General features: G+C 36.0%; 1 protein-coding gene across 2 annotated transcripts; it reads right to left on the bottom strand.

The window, feature by feature from the left end:
- Positions 1–796: 796 nt before the first annotated feature.
- Positions 797–21796, bottom strand: LOC109090026 (UPF1 RNA helicase and ATPase). Of its 2 annotated transcripts, none has more exons than XM_042719088.1 (24): positions 21417–21796; positions 20269–20405; positions 19247–19336; positions 18995–19162; positions 17463–17643; positions 17224–17385; positions 16154–16241; positions 15790–15888; positions 15344–15452; positions 13497–13656; positions 13293–13411; positions 12208–12372; positions 11910–12024; positions 11459–11602; positions 9622–9835; positions 9350–9467; positions 8506–8662; positions 8147–8289; positions 6830–7004; positions 6524–6605; positions 5389–5550; positions 4422–4645; positions 4201–4323; positions 797–3116 (listed from the first exon to the last, which is right to left on the bottom strand). In XM_042719088.1, exons 1-23 carry the CDS (start codon positions 21585–21587, stop codon positions 4204–4206), a joined length of 3303 nt encoding a protein of 1100 aa, XP_042575022.1. In that variant the 5' UTR covers positions 21588–21796; the 3' UTR covers positions 797–3116; positions 4201–4203. The 2 variants fall into 2 exon arrangements, with proteins under 2 accessions (XP_042575022.1, XP_042575023.1); XM_042719089.1 differs by having other exon boundaries at positions 16157–16241.
- Between the last annotated feature and the right edge of the window lie 668 nt (positions 21797–22464).

The raw sequence follows: 22464 nt of genomic DNA, 5'->3' as shown, positions 1-22464 counted from the left end.
GGTGTTATGGTAATAACCATATCAGAAAAAAAACATCATTAAGGTTATTTGCAGTGAAGGGACAGTCACACACATGCTTACATCTAAAATATATATTTTACCCTTCATTAGGTGTAACAGCAAGTAACATGGATTAAGAGCCTGTCAGTGAAGTCAAATTCATTTTCAAAGTCCAATAATTAAGTCTGACCTTGTGTGAACTATAAGAACAAAGCTAAATGAACATACAGCACAGTAGGTTTTATGTGTGATTGATGAACACGCCACATCAGACCTGCTCTATCACTAAAGAGGATGACACACTGCAGCAGGGAGATTCTGCAATTAATACAAATTAATGTAACTTTGGAAAAAAGCAAGTTCTTACTATATTTATAGGATTTAACAAACCCTTTTTTATTAAGACTAGTACAAGTGTCTCAAATCTGAACAGTCTTTCACATGCAATTTGCACTGAGCAAAGCCTTTTGTCATTTTCACTTGAGACCACAGAAATCAGGTTGTGAAAAAGTCAACACATGAAGTGTGCTCCCTTACTGTAATCTAGCATACAACAGGTTAAAAATGCAATGGAAGCTTATTTCTGACACAGGATGAACCGTGACATCTCACAATCCACCTTTTTCTACTCAGAATTGCAAATTTCAATCATAACTTTAAATACATTTTTTATTCTGTGGCAGAAACAAGCTTCCATTTACAAGCCCAAAAATGTGTACACAATAAAAGGACAAAAATTCAATATCTGAGCTGCATTATAGATCATACACAAGACGATGAAGAACTGAGAACTGCATTGGGTGAAAGAAAGCAACATTTATTCATAACATTACAAGAAGTACATATTGTGGGGGTGAAAACTTTTTCCACAAAACAAAATCCTGAATTATACTTCATATCCTGATGTTTTTCCAGTGTTCCTCTTCATTGCAAGTTAAAGCATATAAATGTATTGTACATTTCATTCAAATTTGATGCAATTTTCGCAGCAGAACCTCTTTGTACTCGATAAAAACCAGAATGCATCGCTGTGGATCGCCTTGGCCTTGTTGAGGATGTTAGTATCTCATTGTCATTGGCAACAGTCTGGCTGACGTCAAATCTGAGCACTGATATTTACAGTTGAAGTATGAAATGTGAAAACTAAACTGTATACATGAATTTCAGAGAAGGAGTTCATTCTAAAACGAGAGGTTAACATGAAAAAGTCGCATCAACATTTCTGCAAACTCGGTTACGAACGAGTCATGATTGTCTTGTGGGCAAAGGAAAAAAAAAAGAGAAAGCAAAGGATGTGACCTTAAAACGAATCTGTGCTCGATGCTATAAAATGCAAGTGGTGGGTAATATCAAACAGTCAAAAGGGCTGCGCGTGTGGTGTAACAGCAAGGTATAAACACTCCAAAGTAAAAGTACAAAGTTGAGGCGACTGGCATCGGTCGGAACAGATGTTAAAAGCTGCCGTAAAACTCTGAATGGGTCCGTCGAAACCAAATTAACTCGAGCAATTTCCACACTGAGAGAGGTTACGAGAACTTCACGTCAGATCGCGTACAAATAAAACTGTGAGCTACTAAGAAGAGAGGGAAAAGCAACTAGAATGCGGGCAAAAAAGCAAAACTATAATCTATCACAGCACAAATAATAATGAAGGAGGGCATTCTGGAAACACACGAACACACACACACCTGTCGGCGGCGTAAAACCGCCCGCTCTCACTGACATCGTCATCATCATAACAACGCAAGAGCGCAAGACGAGCCTCTTACGGTCAGACACAAAAACAGCGAGAATCTCACCTGTCTGTGCTTCACATGGGTGCGGCGATCTCCTTCCGCTTTCTCTGAGGCGCAACTAAAGCAATTCGGGCGCAACGATAATATTACTGCGCCCTGATTGGACAGAATAGCAATGGGAGGGGCTTACTGTGATTGACACATTTGTCTCACATCAAATCGAACAGCTTCAGACGAGCAAGTTTCACCTGATTGGACAGAATAGCAGTGGGAGGGGGTTACTTTGTCTCAGATGATCGCATTTCACCTGATTGGACAGTGGGAGGAGTTTGCTTTGATTGACACATCAAATCGAACAGACCCAGATGAACGAGTTTGACCTGATTTGGACGCTCCTGACCCACAGATCCGGGTGGTTTGGATCGGTTTTGAAGCCACATCTAAATCAAGCAAGCTAAAATCTAACGGTTCTAATTCACTGCTTTTATTCTAGTTAGACAAAAAACGTTTTAAAACAAAAAGGAAAATAAGACCGGATAGATCCCTCGGCAAAGGACAGAACACTTAAAAGGAAATTTTAAACATCCCAAAGCCATTTCTAGCCCAAATCACCTAGCGGAGAGCGGATGAGATGTGACTGGCCCTCCGTTCGACGCGGCACCTCTACCCTCAGGCGGAAAACGTTCCTCAAAGTTGAATCGTCCTTCAGAGTGTCCTAGCACCTCGGGTTGGAGACAAGAGGCGCTCCGAAAACAAAACGCGAAGACTCTTGCCGCAGGCGTCCGTTCTCTCAAAGATGTGCGGTGGTAGAACCTGAATGTCAGATGTCAACTTTGAGGGGAACTCTACTTTCCCGAAAATCAGCTGCTTGAAAAGCGTTTATAATTACTTTAAATACGTCACCCCCTCTCTCAGCTCGTGGAGACGACAGAGCAAGCGTGGTTTTTGCAGGTAGTTTTAAGAGAACTTCATCTTGGCTCCGTCTCTGTTGGCAGGGCAAGGCCTGAGGCTGACGTCGGCAGCCAGGCGAGAGAGAGAGGAGGCCGGGAAGGGCCCCTGCGCTCCAGGAGCCTCCTCCACGTTGCGGAGTTGCAGATCGAAGATCTCGTGTTTGGTCTCCTCCTAACACTGCGTCTCCCCTCTCCTCCCCGTCCTCAACGAATGGTGGATGTAGTCCGCCACTCACACGTTCTCTTTCGTCCTGTCCAGCTTTACTCCCTCCTGTGATTGGTTTGATTCTCTCCTGTTGCTCTCACACCATGGTGCTTCAGTTGTAACAGTGGTAAACGGGCATCCATGTTTGTTCTTTTTTTATATTTACCCATATTTAAAATGCTGATGAACTAAGCTCAGCACAGGCCTAGCTCCTGTTCCAACAACCTGCGGACACAGATGGAGAAATGTGGGAACTTACACACATGAGGTGTTTTCCATTCATAAACAGAGAGAGCAAACAGCAAAATGAATTAAAATAAAAACACCAAGATGTTACTGTAAACATAATTACCTACTGTTTTTAAAATGAACAAAAAAAATAAAAAATCCATGGAGAAAAGGGCAAAGATTTTAATTTATATACTTTTTTTTTTATTTTAGTTAGTTTTAGAAATTTTGTTGTGCTTTTCTTTCATGTTTATAATTGTTTTAATTTCTTATTAATTTATGCTTTCATTTTATTTTTAATTAAATTTTAGATCGTTTTAAAAACTTCATTGCTTTCTTTGATTTTTATTATTGTTTTAATTTCTTATTAATTTAATAGAATTTATAATAATTTTATTTTTTGTATTATATTTTGATGCCTGTTTATTATTTTAAAATTTTTATGTGCTAGTTTTAGTGATTTGTGTGTGTATACATAAAAAAGAAGAAAGAAAGAAACAGCACAGATAAAACTGTCGGCTCTATAGGCATCAATTACACTAAAAAGATGAGTAAATTAATTAAATTAAGTTTTTTTAATGTCTGAAAGAAGTCCCTTCTGCTCACCAGGACTGCATTCATTTGATAAAAAAAAAAAAATAAAATCAAAATCAGTAAAAACAGTAATATCATGAAATATTATTTAAACAATTTAAAATAACTTTTCAATTTGAATATATTGTAAAATATAATTTATTTCTGTGATGCGCAGCTGTATTTTCAGAATCATTACTCCAGTCTTCAGTGTCACATGATCTTCAGAAATCATTCTAATATGATGAGTTTGCTGCTCAAGAAACATTTCTGATTATTATCAATGTTGAAAACAGTTGTGCTGCACAATATTTTTGTGGAAGCTGATATACATTTTATTTTTCAGGATTCACAGATGAATAGAAAGTTTAAAAGAACAGTCTTTAGTGCCATTTTTGATTAATTTAATGCGCCCTTACGGATTAAAAGTATTAATACCTTTAAAAATGCATATCTGACTCAGTAGTGAATGCTTGGTCTTTTAAGATGCGTGTGTGTGTTGTCTTACACTCTAGTACTGTGAGAGTCCAGTCACTCCTCCGTGTTGATATGCCCGTTCGCCCTGGTAGGTGGAATCCTGGGAAAGCGCCACGTCCATCTGGGACTTGAACTCATCACCCAGGTAGCTATCCTGTTTCACGCACAAGACAAAAACAATATGTAAAACTACAGAATTTACAAAACACTTTAACACAGGCTTATCTCTCGTATAAATGTGAGCATGTGCACCTGTGAGAGCTCCGGCTGGGACAGTCCAGGCTGGCTCATCTGTGACGGCTGGCTCATGGTGATGTAGCCCTGGGTCAGTGGACCCTGAGAGAAGGGCTGGGACACCAGGTCCTGACTGGCCTGGCTGTTCGGCATGTTGGCCTGCCCACTGCCGTGATTACCAGTGCCACGGTTCCTCTGACGACCTCCACGACCCCCGGTCTTACCTTTAGGAGCACCACGACCTGTAAACAGACAGAGAACCGATTAATATTGTATTCCTGATTCACCTTTTGTCACTGGATCCATAGCTTCATTCTATATCTCTTTAAAAATAGTTAATAGGGCTGGGTGGTATATCGAGGTATTACGATATATCAATATATTCTTTATAAGCAATACTGTATGAGGCAATACAGTTTATATTGATATACAGTAGTTTGATAAGAGCGCATTCAGTGAACGAACGCCGCCGTGCACCAAACAGACAGAGCACAATGAAACAGGAGCGCAATAATTCTGGCTGAAATATTTGTAGTTGGACAATGTGATAAATGTAGAATTTTAAACCTACAAGTAAATTTATTTTTATGACAGCACTAACTGTAAAGTAATCAAAATAGCCTGATACAAGTCTCTGCTTTTGCTCTTTTGTTTTTACATTGTAATGTTACAATGTTAGAATAAAATGTGATTTTGACCCTTTTTTGCACGTGATATATAGGCCTACATTGTTACATTCACTTACTGTTTCGTTGGACAACATTGAGTGATATGTAAAATATATATATTAAATACAGATAAAAATAAAAATAAAATCCAGATACAAAAATTTAAATACTGAGATATATACATCGCATGTCACAAATCGGCCAAAAAATACAAAAATATGAATTTTTACACATATCGCCCAGCCCTAGTAGCTGATGTCATTAAAAAAAAAATACTGCAACAAAAAGTAATGCTAGTCAAGGTTTCTTGTTCTCACCGGCAGCAGGTCCGTTCACCTGGCCCAGGTACCCAGGCGGAGGCATGGGAGGCATGACCAGATTGAATGGGATGGGGATGTTCATGGAGCCCATTGGGTTCGGCCCAGTCCCGATCATGCCGACCTGGTCATGGGTCTGGAAGTACATATTAGATGGACGCCCTGTACAGACAGACAAGCAGTGACACATTACATGTATATTTTTCCACAAATAAGCATTTCAAAAGCAGCTTATCATTAAACAACAGTGTTATTTTATTATCACTGATATACTATTACAATTTTTGTTCATATTTCAAATTAGATATTTTTATTTTTCATATTTACGTTAACATTTTTATATAAAATATAGTTACCTTTTATTCATTTTTGTTTTAAAGTTTGTTTTGTTTTATTTATTAGTTTTAGTTTATTTAGTTTTAAATATTAAGTTTAAAATAAGTTCACTTTTTCGTATTTTATTTCAATTACTTTTTTTTCTTTTTGGTTTATGTTTTATGACTTTATGGTTTTAGTTTTAGTTAACATTAACAGAATAACACTGGATTCTTTTGGATGATCCATAAACTAACCAATTAAATTAGTTTGAACATGTTGATTAACAAGAAAAATACCGAATAAAAATTTTATTTGTGACAAATTACACATTTTTCCAAAAAATGAGCATTTCTCCTCATTAAACAAGTGTTATTTTATTATCACTGATATACTATTACGATTTTTGTTCATATTTTGAATTAGATGATATTTTAATTTTTTATATTTACGATTTTTTTTTACATAAAATAAATAGTTATATAATTTGTATTTTTATATTTTTTGGTTTCAAATTTTTATTTTTATTTTTTCAATTTTCTTTTTCATATTTTATTTCAATTAATTTTTTTTTTTTTTTTTTTTTTTTTTTTTTTTACTTCAAGTGACTTTTTTATGGTTTCAGTTTTAGTTAACATCAACAGAACAACACTGGATTCCTTGGTTGATGCTTAGACTAACCAATTAAATGAGTTTGATCATGTTGATCAACAAGAAAAACACCAAATAAGAATTTTATTTGTAAATAAGAAACTAAATTAGAACAAATCCACTGCAACTGCACTGTATTGAGATGTGAGAAGTGGTATTGCTTTCTCACCGGTGCTGCTGCGATCATACACAGATCCAGGAATCATGGCCTCTCGTGCGTCGTACATGGCGGTACTCATGAAACGGGCTCCCTGAAACACAACATCCATTATTAGTATTAGTATTTTGTTATTTACATGTGTTTTTCCCCCTTATCTGAAACTTCTTTGTTACCTTGAAGGTGAATGTAATGTTACAGGTGCATACAAGCACTAATAATGCATGATGTAATAAATGCAAGTGTAATTAACCAGCTTTGCATGCACAAAAAGACTATTTCTGAACCAGAAGTAACCATGATTTGTGTGTTACTCACAGGGTTGATGGTGTTGACCAGCTTGCGTGGTTTGCTGAACTGCATGAGGCTCTCTCTCAGGTTGTTCAGCGGTCCTTCCACCAGAACCTTCTGCTCCTTGTAGTAGTTGAGCAGGTGGTTCCACAGAGGCTGCTTGGACAGAGCCTTAGGGTTGCCCACAATGATCACGCCATATCTGCGCGCACACACACACACACACACACACACACACACACATTGGAGCACATGACTAGATCCATCCACCTACATTTGTTATTTATTCACATATTTTACCTGAAGGAAAACATACTGTAAATCAGATTTTTTTTTGTGCAAAAATACATAAAATATATATTGTATATACATAATGTTTTGCAAAACTACACCCCCCCCCAATTCTGTTTTGCATTTAAATGTTTCTGTATTCCATTTTAATGACCAAAAAGCATGTCTAATAAATTGAATTCATAAAAATGTTACAATTTATTACTTTTATCAATAATATTGCCCTATGAAATGTGTCTTCTAGTAATTCTGTTGTCTCTTTGACTTTTTCTGGGTTTTATGTTTTAGAATTAAAAGCAAATTTATCATCAGAAACAATCAAATTTAATTTAAATGATTTAATTCCTTTTTCTAAAATTCAAATAAAATGAAAATGTCCTTTTATTTGTTGACAAACAAAGTGCTGCACAAAAAAGATTTACCGTTTACATTAAAAAATGAATAAAAATTTGTGATTTTTAATAAATATTTAATGGAATCCATTATTCTTTATTAATACTTAAAGAAGCAAACATACCCTACAAAACATAATTAATGTAATATATAACAAAACATAAGAAATGTAATTGTCATGATTTCTTCAAATAAAACCAAACTTTTATTTTGGTGGGTTGTGGTGAAGACCTTTGAGCTTGTGTGTGTTTCTGACCATAGTTTTTCTCAAATGAAATGGTGTAATGCTGGTGAAGTGACTCTCAGAGCAGCTCTGGAGGAGTTTGTGTGTTTATGTCCTCATATATTGAGATGACAGACACTGAAAACATCACAAGCATCATGTGTGCTTCAGTGTGAGTAGTAGATTAAACTAAGACACGCAAAAACAGATCAAGTTTATAGCCCTATTTTTGATTTATTCTGCCAAAATTTGCCATATTCTGTGACATTGTTTTATAAAGTAAATTCCATTTTTATGACTGGAATCTGCAGTTTTGTCCGTGTTAAACATGTTAGTTTAAATGCATCTCTGCCGTGCATATAGACACCTGAATGATACTGACTGTAAAATAAGGTGTAATAAATTACCACACCTTAGTCTAAGTCTGCTATTGTTACCTGGCTCTGGTTAGCGCCACATTGAGACGTCGTGGGTCGTTCAGGAAGCCGATGCCCTGGTGCTCGTTAGCTCTGACACAAGACAGGATGATGAAGTCCTTCTCTCTGCCCTGGAACGCATCCACGCTGGCGATCTCCACCTCCTGTAGACACACAGAGACATCGATACATCACCGACACGCTGCTGTGTGATACTGGATGTCAAACAGCCATTAAAAACTTCCAGTACAACAGCAATAACAATCTTACACCAAAATGCGCTTTTCTTGACACCCTAAATTGCCACAGTGAGTGTCTAGAGTACACTAATTCAACAGAACAGCTGAAATCAGTCTGTAAGTGCTGTCTGGACTCTGTACCTGGTATAGTTTGGTGTGCAGGGAGCCGCTGAACTGCATGTACTGCACCAGGTAAGAGCGCTGGCCCTCGTAGGGCGTAATGATGCCGATCTGGTCGGGTTTGGCTCCGGCCTTCAGCAGACGGGTGGTGATCTTCTCCACATTAGACGCCTCAGTCCTGAACACAGAGAGATGATTTTATCAGACCGGCCCTTTGAATGAGCTTCATCTAATGCTAGTAAGAAGCATTTATGAATAAGCTTATGAATTTTCAAAGGTTTCTGTTATTCCAGTAGTCTCACATAACCAGACTTTTGACTGACGGCATAAATTCACTTATATATGTTTCAGTGTCAACTCTTTCTTTTGAGAGACAATAACTTTATACATTATCAAACTTAGCAGGATGTTTTCATTCACTTAGAGCTGTGTTACACACTGCATGAAAGGTCATTTTCAAAAATCCATAATAGGAGCATTTTCAATGGTTTTGGTTTTGTTCTATTAAGAGATTTTAACGTTCGTCTTTAATTTCAGTCAGGAGCGTCTCTGATTTCAGGCAGAATTACTGTAATGTGATGGTGTTCTTTACTGTGATTGAAAATTACTTTTTAGGAATGAAAAAAAAAAATCTGAATTTTGGTATTAACAGGTCATTTTATGTGATGTATAGAGGCATACATCTAAAATCCTTTATAACCATTGATATATACAGGATATTTTTTTTTAACTACTCTGGCCCTGACTCCCAGAAACAGTATGAAGCCAACCTATCAGATTGAGTCTTGCTGTTTTGAGAAAGTATTCCGTGTACAATATGCATCACATATTTGTGTTAAGAGTGGGATATGATGTTGAAATGTACCTGTTGAGATAGGAGGTGCCAGAGCTTGCGATCTCCTCCTGGCCTTGAGTTACATAGAAAAACATGGGCTTATCGGGCTGAGGCCACTGGAAGTCAAAGCCTTTCTTGATGCGATCGGCTGGAGAACAGAACAGAACATCATCATCATGAACATCATGTGGCTACACAAAAATTTTGTCTAAATGTAACTAAACAAAACTATCTATACTGAACGTAACGCAATATCAACTGCATAGAACTGTATTCAAAAAAATACACTTGAGATGACATACTGGCGGTGACCCCGTTTTGCAGAGAGCCCTCGTAGAAGATGTTTGACGGGAAGGCGCTGAGGGCCGGGTGCATGCGGTACTGCACCTGCAGACGGATGGGTCTGATGCCCAGGACCACCAGCCTCTCAAACAGAGACTGAGACAGACCTGCTTTAGCCGCCTTCTTGCACATGACCACAGGACCCAGCTGACAGTGGTCACCCACCAGAATCAGCTGTCAAACAGAGACCACAGCACAGTTACTAAACAGAAAATTTACAATTACATAGAAGAGTGTATACAAAATTTGAAGTAGCATCTTTTTCCAGAGTGTCACTTTTTTAACATCTAAAAATTGCTGTATATATTTATAATGAAGTCAATATTCCTTTAATGTGGCAAAGTAGAGAAACACTGTAGTTTAGATATATTTTTACTTGTTTGCAAGTCATTAATGATCTTTGTTTTTCGAATGTAGAAAATACTGGTCATAAATGTAAGTCAACACAAGGGTGAGTAAAAAATGTTTGCAGCTTTTATCTCCTCACTTTCAACTTTAATCCAGTTTGTGCTTGTTAGGAAAGTTTATTCATAAACATTTCCTATAAGCTGGCAATTCGGTTCCGCTTCAAATTCCTTTAGGCCTGGTGTTTATAGTAAATGTTATTTATAAGGAACACCACTACAATTTAAGTCTATTTTATACTTACATTTATATTCACTCTTGTTTTGTATACAATTAAAAGCAATGTTATTTATAGAGATATTATAGTTTTTTTTGTTTTATTTTTTATATTCAACTTTTTTTTCTTTCATTTTAATTGTAGTAAAAATTTTAGTAATTTTGTTGTTTGTTTTTGTCATTATTATTAGTTTTTTTTAAATTGTCAATATTTGAACTCATATTCGGGACAAAAACAGCACTCATGTGATATCGTTTATCATGTGACATGAACATGAGACAGAAACTCATACAGAAGCATTTTTCCCCCAATATCTTGAATTTTAGGGCATAACTGCATTTATGGAGTTGTTGCCTTGCATCATATTTGTGACCCTGGACCACAAAACCAGTAATAAGTGTCAATTTTTCAAAATTGAGATTTATAAATAATCTGAAAGCTGAATAAATAAGCTTATTTAATTTGCTATAATAAAACAATATTTGGCTGAAATACAACTATTTGAAAATCTGGAATCTGAGGGTGCAAAAAAATCTAAATATTGAGAAAATGCTTTTAAAGTTGTTCAAATGAAGTTCTTACCAATGCATATACTAATCAGAAATTATGTTTTAATATATTAATGGTAGGAAATTTACTAAATATCTTCATGGAACGCAATCTTTATTTAATATCCTAATGATTTTTGTCATAAAAGAAAAATCAGTAATTTTGACCCATACAATGTATTTTTGGCTATTGCTACAAATATACCCCAGAGACTTAAGACTGCTTTTGTGCTCCAGGGTCACATTTGTCAACAATCACCTGTATGAAATGTAAGATGACCTACAGGACTGGGGGCGGGGTCAGTGCATTAACAGCGATAAAATATTTTAATTGCGTTATTTTTTTCATAACTAATTAAAGTTAATGCGTTAAACTGTCATCCCTAATAATAACAATGCATTTATCAAGCGTGTATGCATTTAGGTGGAGTTAGTGGAACTAATACACGTTTTATTATCAGTAATTTACATTAATTCTGAAGGTATAAATAAATACGACTTATACACTAATTCAACTTTTTTTTCTCAACAATGCAATTTTGACCCAGTGTGACATGTATTCCAGAAAATATTCCAGAAAAGTCTGTGTGCTAACATACACAGTGTGAAAATGTGCCTGTCACATACCTGTTTGGCCCCGAGCACCACTGGCACCATGCACTCGGGCTCCGTGGCCTGTGTGCTCTCATCGATGAGGATGGAGCGGAACTGCATCTTAGCCAGGCGAGGGTCACCCGCACCCACACATGTGCAGCAGATCACATCTGCATTCTGAGAAACAGAGAGAGAGAACAAGATGTTTGCAGGCCTCTGTTAACGGATGGGCTGATGAATCACTCGTACAAAGAAAGAAAATTTTTTAGTTTTTTTTAATAGAACATTGTGTGTGCGTGTGCTAATTGCAGGGGAAAAACGCACCACACAAAAACATCCCCCATTTCCTTTGCCAAAGACAACAGCTTAAGCATTATTGCACTCCACCGCCTGAAGCGTTTATATAAATAAACACACTGAAAATGCACTAGAAAAGCTTGACATTGCTGTGTAATTCCAGCATTTGGTGAAGTCAGACAGGTACCATGAGCAGCTCTCTCTCAGCGGTTCGTTTGAGAGCTCGGTAACGTTTCTCGTCAGAAGACGACAGCTCGCCAGTTTCGTCCTTCAGCTGCTGCAGTTTCTGCAACTCTGGCATGCTGCAAAACAGACAGACACACATCAGTCCTCGTAAGATCTCTGCCACGCTGCAAAGCATTCAAATTCGAAGAAAAAAATCTCAACCGTAAATCTGAGTGACAATAACAGGGATGCCAACCTCTGCACACCATTCTTAACACAAAGGATCAAACAGTGAGCATCAAGAACAGAAATGTGTGCACCTGTCCATGTTGCGGATCTGATTGTGCAGAGCCAGGAAAGACACGGGGGAATCGATGGCCTCACGACTCTTAGCGCACAGACGAACCACCTTCAGCCCCGTCTGATGGATCTTCTCTGTCAGCTGGTCCACTGCGATGTTACTCGGAGCACAAACCAGCACCGGACTAAACCATGAAACACACAAAACAAAAACTTAGTTATTATTATAGGGCCATATTTCTCCCAAATACATTTTTCTCTTTACATCCTCCTAGATTCAGTTTTTTTTCCTTAAATTAATTTTGGATCCGTTTTAATGGTAAAATTCAATGTTGCAAATCAAAAAGCATGTGTAACTATTGAAATCATAATGTATACAATTTAACAGCAATTTATTACATTTTCAATAAAAATGTGATTTTAAGGTCCTTATGAAATTAGTTACGAAATTTGTTTTCCTCAAAAAAAAATTTTCCAAAAAGTTTTTTTTTTTTTTTTACAAATAAAATTTGTACAATAATAAAAAAAAAGTGTGTCTGTTTTTATTTATGATTTAATGCAGACTTATCAAAACCACTGATAGTCACACAAAGGCACAAAACATTAATTGAATTAATCTTATAAAATCAAATCAAACTAACAGCACTAGGAGGTTTATGGTTTAAATTAAAAAACTCTTATAATCATTAAAAAATAGAGTATTAATTTTATAATATAGGTTATTTTAATGTCACAATTTTTTCAACCTAATTTTTTTAAATCGTAGTCTTTTTCTGTTGTAATATTCACAGACACTAGTCAAAATCAGAAGTTAAGTGTACAGCTCTACTTCTGATTGATTAATTTAAAATTTGCCAGATTCCTTGATATTCTGTGTTATACTGTTAATTCCATGTTTATGACCGGATTATGCGATTCTGTCTGTGTTTCCTTCATTGTGGAAATCATAGGACCCTAACATTACAGAGATTTTAAAACGATATACGATATGAAATCTTCAATTTAGTAGCAAAGTAAATAAATTAACTACTTTTATTTCATGTTGAAATTGTAAAATGCACTGGAAATGGAAGTGGTAACGCTGTCATGAGGGAACGTGTCTCACCCGTTGCCCTGTCTGGCCAGATGGTAGACGATGGTGGCAGAGGTGACAGTCTTTCCGGTTCCTGGAGGCCCCTGGATCAGACTCAGGGGTCGCTGCAGCACCGTCTTCACAGCATAAACCTACATTGTTCCAAAACAGCTTGAGTCTCAGAAGCCTGAAGAGGAAGGGCTGAATCAGAGGAAGGGGGTTTAGACAGCTCTCTACCTGCGAGTGGTTGAGGTCTGGCAGGCCCTGCGCAGTGAAGCGTTTGGGCAGCTGGCATTTGATGATAACGTCCTCCACCTCGTGACCCAGCAGCTTGTGATAGATATATCCGGACACAGAGGTCTCGTCCACAGCAAACGTCTTCAGGGCGCTCTGCATGCTACATCATACAAAGAAAAAGTTGAACTTTGTGTCCACCAGGTTCACAGATTATTAGACTAGTTCACATAATAGTTCATCTGGAAATTACAAATGCAACACAAAGGTGTTTTTCTATACAATTACAAATAATCAGGACTGGAGCTTTCAAGCTTTGAAAAAGACGCAAAAGACCAATAAAAGTATCACAGGAGGAGTCTGAGAGACTCAAGCATTAAATATGTACCTTGTGAAATCATTTGATAACTTAATGTGAAAAAACAGAGTGAAATTTAAGTGGTTTGTTATGCAATTATGCAATCAATGATGATCTTGTAAAATCGTTTTAAACTAAGAAAGCGCTAGTCTCCAATGATTGTAATTATGCAATTAACCATGCACTTTATCTAGATCAACTAAACTAAAACTAACAAAAATAAAAACATTTCTATTACATGAAATAAATGTTAACAGACACAAAATGCATGATAAATTTATTTCAGCTAGCTTCAGCGTTTCTCTTTTTTATTTGGTTTACCTTGATTTTCGTGGTGAATAACATACATAATATACAGTACAGGTCAAAAGTTTGGAAACATTACTATTTTTAATGTTTTTGAAAGAAGTTTCTTCTGCTCATCAAGCCTGCATTTATTTGATCAAAAATGCAGAAAAAACAGTAATATTGTGAAATATTATTACAACTTAAAATAATAGTTTTCTATTTGAATATACTTAAAAAAAAAAAATTATTCCTGTGATGCAAAGCTGAATTTCCAGCATCATTACTCCAGCCTTCAATGTCACATGTAACATCCAGTCTATCACATGATCATTTAGAAATCATTCTAATATTCTGATTTATTATGAGTGTTGGAAACAGTTCTGCTGTCTAATATATTTGATGAATAAAAGGTTAAAAAGATCTGCATTTATTCAAAATAAATCTAATAATATATATTCTAATAATATATTTTCTTTACTATCACTTTTTATCAATTTAACACATCCTTGCTGAATAAAAGTATTGATTTTATTTAAAAAAAAAGAAAGAAAGAAAAAAATACTGACCCCAAATTACTGACCAATAGTGTATATTGTTATTACAAAATATTTATATTTTTAAAAAATAGCTTTTTTTTTTTTTTTTTTTTTTTTTTACTTTTTATTCATCAAAGTATCCTAAAAAAGTATCACGTGTTCTGAAAAAATATTAAGCAGCAGAACTGTTTCCAACTTTGATAATGAATCATCATATTAGAATGATTTCTAAAGGATCATGTGATAATGATCCTAAAAATTCAGCTTTGCATCACAGAAATAAATGATAATTTAAAGTATAATAAATTTAAAAATAATTATTTTAAATTGTAATAATATATCATAATATTACATTTTTTTCTGTATTTTTGATCAAATAAATGCAGGCTTGATGAGCAGAAGAAACTTCTTTCAAAAACATTAAAAATAGTAATGTTTCCAAACTTTTGACCTGTACTGTATATTTTTTAAAAACTAAAAAAACCAAACTTATTTTATTTTAGCTAGTTGACAAGGCATTTTTCATTTTTATTTAAACTCTAAAATGACTAAAAACTAATAAAAACTATATATAATTTAATATAAATACAATCATATATATTATAATTTAATGGACTACATATAGTTTAATGGACTAGTGAAAGTGTGTAAGTGATAGTAGGACTAACCGGTCAAAAGATGTCGACTTCCAGACAAAGTCCACCTGGAAGTTATGCGGCACCTCCACAGGAGCACCAGCACTGCTGCGCAGCTCGATGGCGATTTCATCTCCATAATCTGAGAGGATCTCGGTTAAGGAATCAACCACACAATATAGCACCCTGTAAGACACTTACATACTCGTACATCAAAACAGCACAGTAAGAACCCGCTGACTTTCTGCTGATATAAACAGTGCCTACAAAACTCATGGTCACGATGCAAGTGTGTTGTCTGAGTTTAGCTCTGCAGAGGTTGCAATTATGTTGCTATGCAGTTGCTAGGATGTTCTGGGTGGTTGCTTGTCAAGTCATTAATCCTAAGTATAAGCAATGCATGCCTAAGCACATTATCAAGAGAAATAATAGCAGTCATTGTGTGACGACAGCGAGTTTGATCTTTGCTGAAAGGATACTGTCCGGGACTTTGATGACGTGTCCGATCCCTTTCCACAGCGGAGCCATGTCTCCCTTATACCGCAGACAGATCTCGTCTCCTTGCATCAGTCGCATGTCTGATAAACATCCCCCACACAGAGAAAACACAGTCAGAGAGAACACATTATGTGGATTTATACTCTAATAACAATAATAGAGCTATATATCCATCACATTCACAGTAAAGCACCACAAACACACATGCACACACACACACACACACGTGCGCGCGCACACTCAGGTCCGTGCACACATCGATGAGGGATGCATGGGACACGGTGTTAGGGATGGGATGGATGTGAACCACTGGTAGACACAGAAGATGTTGAAAGTAATTATTACCACCTGAATCCGTCTTGGGCAGAGTGAAATAAGCTATCCGCTTTTTATTCAGTCCCAAATCCCACCTCACTGTTATATTGTCTTGAGTCTGAATTAAAAAGACAGGACATAAGCAAGCAGAGTAAATATCAAATGTTTTAAAAATCGCAGTCTGAGACATTAAATCCAATTCTGTATTTGGACTTTGCACTTATTTATAAAAAACCTTTCTAAGAGAAAAGAAACTCATGTAATAGAAAACAGATCTGAATATCCATCTTACTAGATTAATTAAACAGAATTTAAAAATAAAATAAAGAAATGGGGCTGAACAATTAATTGAAATAAAACAGGAATAACAATATAATTTTTAGATATACCTTTAGATACATAAATATGAAATTTCATCTCATAGGAAAACGATATCACAGTTCAAATGGCAATCACAATATGCTAAAATCACTTTTTGCTTGCAAAATAAAAGTGCAACCGTCGTGTTCAGAAATTAAAATCCCATCCATTCTGTACTAGTTATAAGTCAGTGTGATTTTAGCTTAATTTTTATGAAATCATATTTAAATGACAAATACATGATCCTTAACAAAAATCCTCCAATCACAATCACGGCTGTTACCTTAGCCTAACAGTGACTACTCAATCCCATGAAGCACTGCGAATAATTGAATCAGTTTCTATTTATACCTTTGTAAGTACTTGAATAGTTCGTAATAAGCCTCCAATGCATCATATCTTATACTTGGAGTTTAATATTGCAGTACTATTGTGGATTTCACAGTAGCTCATATCCTCATAACAGACGTTACGCCAGATGCATCTGATTGTAGTTGGTTTGAACCAAATGTTGTAATGCAGAGATTTATTTCAGAGCTGGTTGGTCTGGTTCATGGCTGAACTATTTATTTGATTTTATTACCAATGAAGAAAATGAATGGGAAAAGTTCTTTCACTTTTGAAAAATTTAACAGCCCTTGTTGCACTCCATATTTCAAGCAGAAAGTTAACCAAAAAATAATAATAGTCATCACTAGTTTAACCACAGGAATAACTGAAGAGCAGAAAGGTTCTCATACTTGGGACTCTTTGAGTTTCTTGTCATAGTCAGCCTCTAGTTTGACCAGCGGCCCAAAGATGTTCTGGTACTGATAGGCATCTTCGTATCGCAGCAGAACGTGCTGAGGTTCCTCATCCACTCCAGGTTTCTCCAAATCTTCCAGTGTCGCTGTCGGGTTTTCCTGCAGACATGACAGAACGTATGCTCAGATGCTCAAAACGGAGCTCGTATTCATCAGAAAGCAGTAAATCACGGCACCTTCCAGAGCTCCTCGAGTTTATTGATCTGCTGTGCCGTGATCTGACGGGCCCTCAGCTGCTCCTGCTCGGACGGGATCTTCACCAGCCAGGACAGGAAGCAGCGGTCCTGGATGAGGGGCTGCCACTGAGAGCTGTCCCAGTTAATGTCCTTCAGACTGCTCTGACTGGCACACGGCTGCCTAAACACACAAACACACACACACCCATGAGACGGACGCAGTGCACACGCTTGATAAGCAATGCTTGACAGCTTCTGATAAAACCAGCACCAGATTAAAAAAATGAATAAATAAAAGATAAACTGTTGTGGTTTATATATTAAAAAAATAAAATTAAAAAATTAATTATCCAGGCTCCTGGAAAAATGGAGGAAATGAGTTGAATTTGTATCAAAAAAGAAGTTCTTTTTTTTGTTGCTTGCTACTTATAAATAAGAGGAGATTAATATACAGAATAATGATTTTAATGAAAGTTTTTTTTTAGTTTATTTTGAATGGAATTTAATTAGGCCACACATTCTCCCTGGATGTACAGAGTTACTATTTCTACCTTTATTTTATTTAGTTTATAAAATATTTTATATATATATATATATATATATATATATATATATATATATATATATATATATATATATATATATATATATATATATATATATATATACACATATATATATATACATATATATATATATATACACACACACACACACACACAACACACACATATATATATATATATATATATTACACAATATATACACATATATATACACATATATATATACACACACTATTTACATATACACAAACACACAATTTAATTTCATATTTCAAAGGACACTTTATGACTGCATTGAGCAATATATGTTAATTGAAATATGGTATATGTTTGTACACTTATGACTTTAATTCAGTCAACATGAGAGGTCAACTCCAGAAAAAAAAATCATGTTTGCATGCATTGATTTAATTTAAGCATTTATAAATACAAACCATTTATTACAACGATATAAGAATAATAAATATTTTTTTAGGGAAATCAAATATTCATAAAAATTACATAAAACATTTACGCATTTATCTATAAATATGCAATCATAAACACATTAAAAGCAATTATGCTAGCACACGAGGTACGTAAAGTACAGACCTGGTTCCTTACACTCCCACTCAGCTTTATTACGTAAAAGGAAAATACATGGGACTTTCCCATTTCACGTTTACAGTAAGCATGTACCATCACAGATGCAAAAGAGTCTAAAAGCTCCAAATTAACAGTTTAAAAGCCTTAATCTTAAATCGAACACAGATTGTGTCATACTCAAACATTAAAGAGGAAATCCAGCATGATTTTTTTTTTTTTTTTTTGTGGTTACTAAAACCAGTGCCTAAATCTCACTTTATTTACTGATGCCTATAAGACATCAAATTAGATTTGGGTCAACCTAATCAAAACTAAACTTTTTCCCAGAATCACTGAATTCGAGTTTGTGAGTCAGAACGAAATGCTTTGCAAATGTTTCACCTGCACAGAAGCACCACAACAGAGTCGGCTTTAGCCGGGATGAAGCCGAGCAGGAAGACATTACGGCAGCCGCAGTTATAGCACTCCAGAACCGTCTCTCCCAGCGGTCCGTCCTTGTGCAGCGTCACCTCCTTACATTTGGCCCTCACCAAGTGGTTCACAATATGACTGAGAAAACAAACGTGACGAGAACAATCGTTTTAAGTTTTAACAATGCTTTGGTTAACAGAATGAATGGACTGGTGGACTCACCTGCCAGAGGTGTTACCGCGGCCGTTGCAGAACCATTTCTTGCTGGTGTTGCAATAGACCACACATGCTGGATCGTGGATGCCACAGTAGCTGCAAACATACGAAACAAATACCTCACAAAATGATAATACTTACATACAATGCCATTCAAAATTTAGAGTCAGTATGATTTATTACTGTCTCCTAGTCTTTTCTGCTAATCAAGGATGCATTTATTAAATACAAATACAGTAAATGTAGTAACAGTGAAATATAATTACAATTAATTTCAAACAATTATTTAAATACATTTTAAAATATAATTTATTCCTGTGTTGTTCAGCATCATTACTCCAGTCTTCAGTGTCACATGATCTTCAGAAATCATTCTAATATGCCGTTTTGCTTCTCAAGAAATTATTGCTGATTATTATCAATGTTGAAAATGTTGTGCTGCTTCATATTTTAGAGGAAACCATGATACGTAACTTTTTAGGAATCTTTGATGAACAAAGTTCAAAATATTTGATATTTGATTATAGTCAGATATATTCAAACGTAATATTTGAAATCCAAATATATATCCAAATATTTGAAAAAAAGTATGTACCGTCACTTCTGATCAATTTAATGCATCCTCACAGCATAAAAATATTAATTTCTTTAAAATTAAAATCTTATATATACTAGTGTATGTACATTCAAATTATGACTAAATATATAAAAAAAAAATAATAATTAAAACTGTGAAGGTTTGGTGAAAATAATGACAATGTCAGGTCTGAAAATATAAACTTCTAAAACTTAATAAAGAACTACCTTCAAACACAAAAAACGTACATCAAGCATACAATCAGAGGGGTCATGCACCAACTTTTACGTAAATAAGTTGCCTGGGACAACTGACATTTATTCAGCACAGTGTCATTACACAAAGAGTACTGATTCAGCACAGTGTGACCATCGTGCATTATTGTATTTCTCTCACAGCTACAGACACGTGATTACAGCGTGAGAGATCAGGGCAGGTGTGTCATCCGTACCTGCAGGCGTGCACCGGAAGATCTTTAGTGTAGTAAGTATCTTCCTCGTCCTCCTCAAAGTTCAGCTCGGCCAGAAGCTGGCTGGTCTTCACCACTGCATCGTCTCCGTTGGGCAGAACACCATCAGGTCCATTCACCTAAACACAAAACATGTCACCTCAACACCACCACCGTTTTCTACAAGCAAATCTCAAATCATCCAAGCGTGAAGACAGGAGATTCAATCCGGTGCACATCTAACCCTCAAAACACACACATCTGCAACTTACACCAACAGAAACGCAGTTAAATCAAGTATAAATGCACACCTGATTCACTAAAAACAACCGCAGCATATACTTAACAAGTCTGAAAACACACGTTTGGAAGCTGCAGCTGATGCACAGCATCCAGATAAAACACACCTTATTATTAAAGCAAACATAACAACAATTAAATAAAATAATTACCATTTAAACACACCTGCAAGTTATAATTACCACACAAACTAAACCCATCTAATTAAATATGCTCTTAAAAACAGATGCAGTTCAATAAAGTCCTTCTGAAACACAAGTAACCTGTGACATACACAATATAACACGTGTAAAAAAAAAAAAATCAAATCAGATGCATGTTATTATAACACCAAAACAGTTAATCTCACACACCACTGCATCACATTATTATAACATTAATACAGTAAACAAAAACACACCTGTCAGCTGCAGCCAACACAAGCTATCTGTAATAAAACCACATCTCTGAGAACAAGCTGTTATAACATGCTGTTTAATATTACAAGAAAATTAGTTTATTATTAACACCAACGTAGAGTACACAAAAGTCCCTCTGAAAGAACGCAAATACACCTGAGATCTAAAGCTAAGCAACCAAAACAAGGTATTTGACGTAACGATGTTCACCAGGGATAGCAACAGAGGAGCTATTATATATAGTTTAATTAATTAGCATATTAAGTTTGTGTTTGTACACTGTTGTAGTTCACAAAAGTCTCTCTGACAACTCTCTCTCTCTCTTTCTCTCTCTCTCGGGCGGCCTGCTCTCTCGTTGCTAACGCTAACGCCTGCTAGCTCGCCATATTTGGACTCAAACGCGCTGAGGGCCGCCTGAGAAAAGGCTCGATTGTGTGTTTTGTGTGTTTATACCTGGTTGTCGAGTTGACTCTGGGTATGGCCCTGAGTTTGGGTCTGGCTGGGCAGCGTGAAGTCGGTGAACTCGAACTCGGAGCCCTGCGTGTCGGCCCCGAGCAGATCCGCTTCCTCCGTGTCCAGGAAGGTGAGCGTCTGCGAGCTCGGCCCGTACGCCTCCACACTCATCTTTTTTTCTGGCTTTGCTGGCCGCCTTTTCGCGGAAAACACCGAATAATCCCTCCGCGGTGCGGGGAAACGAGCGACCGAGGCGCGTCGGGCGACGTTTGTTTTGGTTCGAAAGGAAGAGAAGGAAACGGGCGCGCGACGGACTCGTGCAGAAATGAAAGCAAACGATTCCGGAGAAGACTCGACTCCCACTCGAGCGCGGTGACGTAGAGCGCACAGAGGCGATGACGTCTACACACGTTCGCTGTTTGCAGGAAAAGGGCTGTTTTGGGGAAAATACAGACCATTGTGATTTATTGTTGTTTTAATTTATGGGATTTTGTTTTTATGTAGTGGTTTAGCGCTTCTGGGAAAAACATTTGGCTCAAATAAGCCGACTTTGCTTTTGCAAAAGTCAAAATAAAAACAATATGTGACCCTGCAGTCTTAAGTCGCTGGGGTATATTTGTAGCAATAGCCAAAAAATACATTATATGCGTCAAAATTATAATTTTTTCTTTTATGCCAAAAATCATTAGGATATTAAGTAAAGATCGTGTTCATCTGACTTCAGTGGACAGCAAACAGTGAAAAACCTGAAGTATTATGACCTCTTACTGCATCTGAAGATCCAGATTTTCATTGTAAAACACATATAAGATTATTAATATATTAATATATGCTGATAATAAAACTGCTAATGCAATGAAAAACACTTTCCTCTAGTGATCTCATACTTTTGTGTATTAAAATATACTGTAAATTATTATAAATTATTTATATAATTTATAATAATCCATTTGCACACTGAAATATTTTCATGCACTTTACTGCCTATTGCAATAGTGTAAATTATGTTCATATGTTTATGGTTCTGCCTATAGTGTACATACACTTT

The sequence above is a fragment of the Cyprinus carpio genome, chromosome B2, assembly GCF_018340385.1.
Source record: "Cyprinus carpio isolate SPL01 chromosome B2, ASM1834038v1, whole genome shotgun sequence".
Classification (NCBI taxonomy): domain Eukaryota; kingdom Metazoa; phylum Chordata; class Actinopteri; order Cypriniformes; family Cyprinidae; genus Cyprinus; species Cyprinus carpio.
This window is presented reverse-complemented; position numbering and strand designations above follow the sequence as displayed.

What these genes read in the sequence shown, in the direction of transcription:
- LOC109090026 (XM_042719088.1), bottom strand. Translation starts at nt 21,587, where the DNA reads ATGAGTGTGGAGGCGTACGGGCCGAGCTCGCAGACGCTCACCTTCCTG. An exon ending in CGTCATCAAAGTCCCGGACA is followed by an intron (nt 15,453 to 15,789) that starts GTATCCTTTCAG and finishes AGATCCTCTCAG; the next exon opens with ATTATGGAGATGAAATCGCC. An exon ending in TGGTCAACACCATCAACCCT is followed by an intron (nt 6,606 to 6,829) that starts GTGAGTAACACA and finishes GTTGTGTTTCAG; the next exon opens with GGAGCCCGTTTCATGAGTAC.